The 10,710-nt window shown below is 40.6% G+C and overlaps 1 protein-coding gene across 1 annotated transcript; it reads right to left on the minus strand.

Moving 5' to 3' along the window:
* Positions 1-3,324: 3,324 nt before the first annotated feature.
* LOC145396483 (galactosylgalactosylxylosylprotein 3-beta-glucuronosyltransferase P-like) lies at positions 3,325-10,710 on the minus strand. The gene is made up of 7 exons (XM_080269855.1): positions 10,638-10,710; positions 9,969-10,105; positions 8,148-8,289; positions 6,732-6,886; positions 5,500-5,676; positions 4,650-4,760; positions 3,325-3,456 (listed from the first exon to the last, which is right to left on the minus strand). The coding sequence occupies exons 1-7, from the start codon at positions 10,708-10,710 to the stop codon at positions 3,334-3,336; spliced, it is 918 nt and encodes a 305-aa protein (XP_080125981.1). The 3' UTR covers positions 3,325-3,333.

Here is a 10,710-nt window from a genome sequence, read left to right on the forward strand (position 1 = left end):
TTATTAACCCCTTCACATCTTGATTTCTTGCCCTAAGCTGAGTAAAGTCATCAAAAGATAGCAAAAATAAAATTTTAAATATGCAACCAAACTGAATGGGTTAAAGTTAAAAGAGGCAGGATGATGATGATGATTTATAATGTTGAAGTATGATGAAGATTTGTCGTATTGAAGTGTATGTGCATCCCATCTTTAACACATCTGTGCATGAAATATTTGCTCCTGTAATCCTTTCACTGTGAGGGATCTTATCAGGCTGGAAAAAAATCAAAGGGTAGTGAGAAAAAAAATGACTAATCCTGCCAGTATAATGAATTGTTTATACTGTATTATTTTTATCACATCCAGACAGTGTACAGTATAATAATTCGACTTGGGAATGACTTACACATAGAAAGAGAGTATGACAGCTGTTTATATCCCTCTCTGTATGAGCTATCTTTCCTGAGCCACATGAAAACCATCTGACAATAGAGAGACTAAATGCAAAAGATGTCATTATCATGAAGAAGGTAGGGGTCATTTGTAAACAGTCATATCATCTGGTGGCAGCAAGAACAGTATGGTAAAATCATCATCATCATTATCATCACTGTCAAACTGAGTTAAGTTCAGGTATGTAAAAGGCAACCTCATGATTGTTAATACACCAGCTAAAAAGAGAAAAGAAAAGAAAAGAGGTTGCAGTTAATGAGCAGTACAGCCATTTTGATTTTGCTGGTTAGTTGTGTGAAGAAGGAAATATATATATATATATATATATATATATATATATATATATATATATATATATATATATATATATATATATTTTAAAGTGCTAAGTGCAGGTGTGTAGGCATTGATTAGCTTTAAAAAGTGAAGGTTGAGAAATGAAGAAGCTAGATGCACAAAGAAGAAAAATTATGTTTTATAGTGCTAATGGCAAGTGTGGAAGGCCATGATGATAAAAAAAAAAGAGAGAGAGAGAGAAAGACACACAAAAGAAAAAAGATCAGAGTTATGAGTAATGAGCGAGTCAGGTGCGCTAAGAAGGGAAATGAGTGTTGTGTCTAGTGTTATGGGGTGTTTTTTGTGTTTGGTCTCATGCTGACGTCAAGTGCTGGGGTTACAAAGAGCGCAGGCAATGTTCTGTACTTCCTTTGTAATCTGTATCTGAGCAATATTAATAAATTTGTGATTTTATGTGCCAGTTTATTATTTATGCAGAGTAATGGGATGCTGAGTGATCAAGGGGTAGGGTATGGTATGTCTTGTTTTATGATTCTCTCTCTCTCTCTCTCTCTCACTCACTACAAGGGGGCTCTTCCTAAGCTGAATATAATCTTAACAGAATATGCAAAATCAACATAACATCCTGTGACTGAATAGATTAATGTTAAGGTGCAGAAAAAAACGAGAATGGGATGGAGGGATGGAGTGGAGAGGTATATGAGAAAAGGGGGTGTGAGCCAGGGGGGAGGGCAGCAAAATGGCAGGGGACAGGGCAACATGGAGGTGATTTGTTTGTGGCCACCCCTTATGGGATTATGGTTTCTGGCAATAGATAGATAGACAAAAAAAAAAAAATACTTTTTTAAAACATAAAGCATTGTACAGTCCATATAAATCATGTACAGAGTTCATGGAATGTTCACAAAATTATAATAAAATAGATCTTGGTGAATAATCATGAATCAGTGATGTGTACAAGAGTTAGTAAAGGCACATGTAGTTGAACCAAATGGGCCAGATTCACAGATAAGCTTACAGACAGGTCCTATTATACAAGCATCTGCTACATGAGACATCGATGATACGAGAATGGCAATTTAGATCCAAATTCAGTGATGTGTCTACAGTCAATTAACCTAACCCTATTTTTCCTTTGTGTTTATGTGCCCTGTTATACGAGTTTTCACTCTCCTATTTATTGTTTTGTTATCAGAGTTTTTGCTATCCGAGCAGTCCTCTAGTAACATACCCCACTTATAATGGGACCTGCCTGTACAATCTCTCTTGTAACCTTGATATCTATTTGCAGGAAGGACAAAGAAAGGGTGTATTGAGAATCTGCAAGGAAAATTGAAATCAGTGCCAAGCTATTGTCTTTTCCTTAAGACAGTTCTGAAACCTTGAAGCTGCCTTTACCCTTTGATATCAGTGGTATATATTTTTATTTTTTCATCCTGTCTTCAGATGACTTTATTCAGCTCAGGAGAAACTTTTTGCACTGTGGGGTGAGGTACAGCCTTAACCACTTCACTACAAAAACACTCTAAGCTGAAGAAAGTAATCTGATGGCAGCAAGAATGAAATGTATAAGGCACAGCAAGAAAAAAATGTATAAGGCACAGTACAGTATGAGGAAAATTGCTGAGAAATGGATGAGTGATTGGCATCCATTTAATTACTACTTAAAAAAAAAAAAAAATGGGTTTGTGTGTGAGGTAGAATCAGTAATTAAGAAGGCTTAACTGGTGTGTTAATCGATGCCTTCCATTCATGTGCGCATTCCTATTTTCATGGTGTCATACTCCTGTTTCTGGCTCCTTCCAACCCACTTACTGTTTCAGGGGGAAGAGTGATGGTGACAATGATGATGATGATGAAGAAATTATTAATGATGTGATGTTGAAATGTATCCTGACGTCTTTGCTTTCATGGTCACTCCAGTAACTCCTCCAGCAATATTTCATTTTGTCAGTTGTATTTTGTCTCCATATTTTGACAGTTATTCATGGGGTGTCTGTGATTATTAGATTTTCTTAGCTGCATCCCACATTACAGAGTGTAGTTAAGTACATTACAGACCAGGCCCATTCTGTTTTCGGTAAGTACCTGCATCAGTAATGTAACTGTCAAAAATTGTGGAAGTATTACAATTGCTGTGAGATAGTTTGACCATATGAAGAGAATGGGGAGTGAGATACTGACTAGGAGAATGTATGTGGGCGAGGTGGAAGGGAAAAGAGGGAGGGGAAGAGGATGAGTTGGAGATGTTTATGTATGTGGTGGTGTGTGTTTGAGGGAAGGCAGCCTGATGACAGTGAACAGAGTGACAAGGAGACAGTCTGTTACAGCTACCCCTTCCTGGATTAAGGTATCTAGTCTGTTATAGCTACCCCTTCCTGGATTAAGGTATCTACCTATAGGCAGGCAGGTGATCATGAAGAGGAGTATTTACCTTATTCAGTCTAGTTCATCATTGTCTGTTATAATATCTGATATATGATAGTGATGGTGGTGATGATGATGATAATGATGATGATGATATGCAGTATATACTTTATCCAGTATGGTTCATCATGATGTCTGGTGCAGTGACTCCTCAGGCAATGCACATTGTGTCCGCTATGCCGGCGCCAACATCATGGACTCCTGTAACACCCTGAGGTTGGTGGCATCGTATTTTGTGTCTAGGAGGGTTCGCTTTGATGGCTTGTTTTTCTTGGTCTGAGTGTGCCAGACATACACCTGGTAAAAAAGAGTAAGAAACTGTTTGTGCACATCCATATCATGACATTAATTAGAACAGTCACCAAAAATTACTCAGACACCTGGGCATACAGTAGATGTAGGAATATGCAGAATGGTACCATACTTGTAATGAATGCTTGCTGTGCCTGAGAAAGACTAACATTTGTATCTGGTCTACATTCCTGTGTAGTGCCCAACAATTACGGTAGTGCTGAAACAAATACTGTAATACTGTGTTACAACTAAGAAAGGTGTCTGCAGATTCTTTGTTCATTATACCAAACTATATAATGCTCACAACCAATCCATGTTATCTGTTATGGGCATAGGAGGGTCAGAGGTTAGGCTAACACAATTCAGATTACAGTATTTAAGTTATAGGAGGCTATCCTACGACACTGGGATACACCCTAGGTCACATCCATACCAAGAGCCTCCTGGTGCATGCAAAAGTTTTGCATTACTGTAACCCTTTGAAGTTCTTGCCCACATCCAGTGAGGTCAGTAGGCCACTTGTATGGACAGCAGTGCTGAAAAATTTCCACCTGTACCAGGAAGCATTTGGTGTGGACATTGCCTTGGTAAGGCTAATTACAGTATTAGCAATGAACATATTGTATATTCAACAAAACAAATAACTCCTCCAATATGATATCATTTTAGAGTACATTCTTATTTCTACCTTCAATTATATTCAGGTCAGGAGAGTCATTTGTTGGTGAAGGGGTTCATGAAAGCTATTTAACCCCTCCAGGTGAAACAGTGTCCTCATGGCTGAGTAAGATCATCACTCAGTAGCATGAGCAAAATGAAAAAGACATCATCATACTGAAAGTGTAAAACAAAAGGCTTGACTATGGTTCATCCATCTTAAGCTGGATATTTTTATCCTTTTGTAGCTTTATTCCCACATCTCAATGGCACTGCTTCGTGACTAGCACCATATATCATGAAAGTTCCGTGGCAGAATAAGACAATAATACAGTACAGCTCTAGGCTACTATATTCTTGTGTTAATCTCTTGTTAGAATTTGATGGCAAAATAAGACAATAATATGACTGTGTGTTTTCCATAGAGTGTATTCGTAACTAGTGCTATGTTCTAGTGTTAATCTTTTGTTAGTTTTGCAATCTAGATGGAGAGATTACATTTCAAGGCCAAGTTAAAGTAGACAGAGTGTAGTGCTCACCTTGGTACATCCATCTGCTTTGAACTCTATTTCTTCTGGTTTAATCTTCAAACTTTTAAGGAAGCCATCCTCTTCATAACCAGCAACAAATGGCATCTTTGCACCTGGCATCTGTAGTGACACATTCCACATCATCATCATCATCATCATCATCATCATCATCATAACCCTGTTTCCTAATAATAGGTGGGATGGAATGTTGTTGTTGTTGCTGAACCTCAGTCTGTCCAGTTGAGCAAACCCATCAACCATAAATTAATTACTGCTTCTGTGGGGTCATTGTTCAGGTACAGTGCGGTGCATACACTGTGTAGCGTTCCATTGTCCCCTTATGGTAGATAGTGCCTTGCCTTGGTTGGTCCAGGGTCCTTCCCTAGAGTGAGGTGCAAGGAAATATGAGGTCTGGCTCCTGTATGGATGCTGCAGCTGTCCCACCCAGGGTGTAGGGCACCACCACAGGTAGGTTCCTCATCAGCACCAGGTGGTGTGGGTGGCATCCAGAAACAAAAGTAGGAAAGCATAAAAGTAGAACTGTTGCATAGAGCAACGACTTTATTTAGATACATGAAGTGAATAAAGCAGTAAGAATTAAGTATAAAAAGATATGTTTGCCAATAAAAGAGTTTAAGAAATGTACAAATTAGTATACTGTATAATGATCACCTGTTTCTCATACTTGATGCTATGACCACCACCACCACCACCTTCCTCCTCATCATAATTTTGACTATTTTCCCATTTACAGACAGAGGGAGAAAGTACAAAAATGAGAAAAATAAGTAACTATTAGTGAACTGATCAGGGGTAATACTGTACAGTAAAAATAAGCATACTATTACAGAATAACTACCTGTTTCAGATACTGGACGCTGACAGCAAATCCGGCCATATCAACAGGAAATTTGCGACCTCCTATCCACCCATCGTACCATCCCTTAAAGTGCCCCTCAGACAGCACCGGAGTGGACAAGCCTGCCTCTGTCACCAATCCCACTGGCCACATGGAGACTCGCTGTGTGTGTCGCATCTGCCAGGGAAGGTGAGGCTGAATTAAGACATTATGAAATCAAGGTTCATTAAATTGGGTTGATCTGGCTTTCTTTGATTTGCTTTGGGCTAGGATTGGTTGTGCTGTATTGTGTTGTGCTATGTTGGTTTAGGTCAGAGTAAGTTAGGTCATGCTTCTGTAGCTTGGACAGAGTTATTTTATGCTGTTAGTTTGGGTTAGGCTGGGTTAAGTAGAGGCAGGGAAGATGGGGTGTGCTGGAGGGAAGTTAGATTGTATTAGGCTGGGATGGGGTGGGTTAGGTTGAGGTGGATTGGGTTGGGTTGGGTTGGGTACTTCAGTTAGACTAGACTGATTGAAAAGGAAAAGGTGACAAGCACAATATGGCGAATGCAATACCATTTGCATGAAGCACCGGGTTGCGTGTGGTATGTAGTTAATAAGTTACCCAAATCGTCAACATCGTAATTTTACAAACAAAACATTATTAGGCCTAGCATCATGGTACTACCTCATTTAAGTTGCTGACATTGAGGGTAAGGAAGAATTCATTTAAGAAGTTATGCACATCCTCAACACACAAACCTTACAAACATAACATTATTAGGCCTTGCAATATGATTCCTCCTAAAAAAATGCAGGTATTGTACATGTGACAGTGAGATAAGATGGACTTCATTTAACAGCTTGTGCAGATCCTCAGCATCTTAATCCTGCAAACATAACATAGGCCAAGCAAAATAGTACCTCCTCACAGACGCGAATATTATAGTTAACAAGCAACACAAATCTTTAACATTCTAATTTTAAGAACATTATTAGGCCAAGAGACGTGGTGCCTCCTCAAAGACGTGGATATCATAGTTAAAAAGTTATACAGATCCTCGTTACGCTAATCTTACGAACAGAACAGAGCTACAACTAATAGTACCTCCTCAAAGATGTGAATTTTACGAACATTATTAGGGCAAGAGATGTGGTGCCTCCTCAAAGATGTGGATATCATAGTTAAGAAGTTATACAAATCCTCATTACGCTAATCTTACGAACAAAACAGAAGTACAGCATAATGGTACCTCTTCAAAGATGCGGATATCGTAGGTGTTGTCGTCATCAGCAAAGTAGACAACGCCCTCCGTCGCGTGCTGCCTCACCCAGTCCATGCCAGCGTTGCGGTTTGCCACGCCCTTGGGTTTGGTTGGTTGCTTCTCGAACTTCTTGGGCATTGGGGCTGGGGAAGGGGGGGTTGTGGAGAGGAGATTTAAAATTAATACTCACAGGTTCCTCTATTTATTTTTCATTCTCTCTGTCTGTCTGTCTGTCTCTGTACACTATCAATCAGTCAGTCTTTTCAATCTTTAGCTGTCTATCCGTTTATCCTTCTATCCATCTGTCAGTCTACAGCCTGATGCCTTAATTCCGGAAGAGGTGGTTACAAACACCTGTCTTTCTCAGTCAGGCTACCCGTCCCTCTAGATCACATCACCCTCACTCATACTTACCACCCCATCCTCCTGCAGTCACTCCTTGCTGAATATAATAAAGTTGTTTTGCCCATGAGAGAGGCAGTGTCATGCTTAAAGAGAGGGTTTATGACTGCATATGAGAGAGAGAGAGAGAGAGAGAGAGAGAGAGAGAGAGAGAGAGAGAGAGAGAGAGAGAGAGAGAGAGAGAGAGAGAATGTACCCCCACGTCTCATAAAATTATGCAACACCAGCATTCTCTCTCTCTCTCACTCATGTAACTTGGCCCAGATTTTCTGTTATTATTATTATTATTACTGAAGCTTGTTCCACGTAGCTCGATGCCAGAATAAGACTTATGACTACATTCCATAGCACTTCTTCGTGACTAGCATCATATTTTAGCGTTCATCTTATGTTGCAGGTCAGATTTAAGATCGAGAGATGTCAGTTTAGGCCAGGTTAAAGTGAAAAGGGTAGTAGTAGAAGTAGTAGTAGTAGATGATGGTGTTTATTTTCGATTGACTCCCCACCAGATAAGCTGAAGAGAGGAGAAAAAGCCCTGATGATGAGTTAACTGATTATGTGAGTAATTATAGGTTTTCATTCCTTTATTGGGTAAATGATTACTTCGGGGAGATGGAGAGATAGATAGACAGATAGATAAACATAAAATAAAGCTTGAATCCCCCAATGTAGGACCGAAGGACCATGTAACTGCAGGGCAAGGAGAGACCCGTGGAGACCGCTACATCACTCAATAGAAATACGCTACCTTGGTGCGGGCCCGAACTCCACATATATATATATAGATAGATAGATAGATAGATGGATGGATATATACTGTACAGGCAGATGGACATTGAGATAGCTACAGATAGATAGACAGACATATGGATGGATGGATAGATATGAACAGGTGAACAGAGGTGGCTATAGATAGGTAGATAGATAGACATGGATGAATAGATAAAGAAACACACACACACACACACACACACACACACACACACACACACACACACGTACAATTAAGGTAGTTATAGGATAGTCCTGTTGAAGCCAGATAGTCCACTACGGCTGGGTTGGGTACCTCGGCGTCGTCTGCAACCAGCCAGTGGATGCGCGGCACGTTCATGAGGGTCTGTGCCAGCCGCGTTAATTCAGGGATCTGGGGAAAAGGGAGAACAGCAGAATTTAGAATCTGTTTTGGAGGGAGAATTACTGGAACTTCTATCTGTCTATCTATAGCCCGACGCCCTAATCCCGTAAAGGATGGCCGCAGACAAAACGCCTCCAAGTCGCTCTGGCACTCACTATTTGATGCCCCCCCCAACTCACTCCCCCATCCCTCATATACCTCTCAACTCCATCCCTTCACCTCATCTTCGGTCTCCCCCTCCCTCTACTTCTCCTACATACGCCCTCTTTGTCAGTCTTTCATTCTCCATTCTCTCCACATGTCCAAACCACCTCAGTGTATTTTTCCTAATTTTCTCAGTCACATCCACATCCACCCCACAACGTTCTCTCATTTCTTCATTCGTCAACCTGTCCCTCTATGTCACTCCACATGCTCCTCACGTAGCTCATTTCCACTGCTCTCATTCTTGACTTGTTCCCCTCTAGCAATGTCCACGCTTCGCTCCCATACGTCAGGGTAGGGATCACAATATTGTCATGCAGTGACTTCTTAACTTCCATACTCACCTCCCTATTTCTCATCACCGCTTTCAGTGAACCAACAACCTTCCTTCCCTGCTGTACCCTTTCAAGCACTTCATCCCTAAAACTTCCATCCTTACTCATCACACTACCCAAGTACTTGAATGCACTCGCCTTCTCCATATCCTCACCATCCAATCTCGCTGTGCATTCTGTGACTTCATTCCTCTCAAACACCATAACTTTACTCTTGTTTACATTAACTTTCAGATTCCTCTTCCTACATACTGTCCCAAATTCATTCACCAAACCTTGCAACTCCCATTCATCTTCATTCAGAAATACTGTATCATCAGCAAACATCAACATCGGAATCTTCCACACCTCACCCTCATTCATTAGAGCCAGCCCCACATCTACTGCCCTACCTTGCACCTCCTTTACAACCCCATCCATGAATATATTAAACAGCCATGGAGACATCACACATCCCCGGTTCTCCCACACTGAGGTCAAAGAACTCAGCTCACCATCCACTCGCACCGTAGTCCTAGCTCCCTCGTCCATACTCTTCGCAGCATGCAACAACTTCCCATCCACTCCATATATTCTTAATACCTTCCACATACCTTGCCTATCTATTCTGTCAAAAGCTTTCTCCAAGTCCATGAAGGCAGCGTACACTTTCATTCCCTTCTCTAGATACTTCTCCACTAAACATCTTCGAACAAATATCTGATCCACACACCCTTTTCGCTTCCTAAATCTCCCTTGTTCTTCTCCAACTAGCTTCTCTATTATATGCCTAACCCTATCAATGAGTATTCTACCATATATTTTTCCAATCACACTAAGAAGGCAAATACCCCTGTGGTTACCACATACTTCTCTCTCCCCTTTTCCTTTGTATATTGGAACTTACGATGTTTAAAAGGAGAATATTGGAACTTTAAAAAAAGGGAGAATAACTTAGTACTAAAAGGAGATTATTTTAATTTAAAATCTATGTGAGGGAGAATATTGGAACTTACGATATTTAAAGGGAGAATATTGAACCTTACGATGCTTAAAGAGAATATTGGAACGTAGTATTTGAGGGCGAATATTGTAAATGTAAAAGGGACAATATCGTAACTTGGTATTAAAGGGAGAATATCATTACTTGAGAGAGGGAGGGGGACTAACCTGCTCCAGCCTGCGATACGTTGGAGTGATGATGTAGATGGTAGGGAGGGTGGATGGGTGTTCCTTTTCTCCCTCCCTCCTCCTCACTCTTGCCTCCCATCCTCGTATTTCCTCCCTTACTGTCTCCTTGACTAAACCTGATATATATATATATATGAGAGAGAGAGAATAATGAGAAGAGTAAAATAATAATAACTATAATTGCGGCAACAGTACCGTCAATAATAATAATAGTAATAATGATAATAATAATCTGTCAATCTGTCTATCTATAACCAGACACCGTAATCCCGTAAGGGGTGGCCGTTTGTCTCTGAGTTGTTTTACAGGGAGGGGCACTAACCCTCCCCCAATCCACTTGCTGACACGGAGGGAACACGTATGGGTTGGTTACATGGTTACCACCCAGCATAGTAAATGGTTTCCTGGCTTACAGGAAACCATTTGCCTTGTCACTCAATGTAATGCCACCTGAAAAGGAAAGAAGGCTGTTAAAAAGTGGCAGGAAAGATGGGAAAAATAGGAAGAGAGAAGGCAGACACAGAAAAAGAGTGATAGAGGTGAAGGAAGAGGTAGGCAGCACTACATCAAGTGAGTGGATGATGGTTGCCACCACCTATCACCTGTAATAATCATAATCTTAATAATAATAATAATAATAAAACCTACCCCTGAGAGTGTCGCGTGGTGAGATGTATTGGGCCTGGGTGTGTTGTGAGGAGTGGTGGGTGTAGCCAGCCAT

Source organism: Coenobita brevimanus, chromosome 38 (genome assembly GCF_032717465.1).
Source record: "Coenobita brevimanus isolate Jiangsu-jjx chromosome 38, ASM3271746v2, whole genome shotgun sequence".
NCBI classification, from domain to species: Eukaryota; Metazoa; Arthropoda; class Malacostraca; order Decapoda; family Coenobitidae; genus Coenobita; species Coenobita brevimanus.

What these genes read in the sequence shown, in the direction of transcription:
- LOC145396483 (XM_080269855.1), bottom strand. Translation starts at nt 10,710, where the DNA reads ATGGCTGGCTACACCCACCACTCCTCACAACACACCCAGGCCCAATAC. An exon ending in ATCCTATAACTACCTTAATT is followed by an intron (nt 6,887 to 8,147) that starts GTACGTGTGTGT and finishes CCCCTTCCCCAG; the next exon opens with CCCCAATGCCCAAGAAGTTC. An exon ending in ATATCCGCATCTTTGAAGAG is followed by an intron (nt 5,677 to 6,731) that starts GTACCATTATGC and finishes CTTCCCTGGCAG; the next exon opens with ATGCGACACACACAGCGAGT.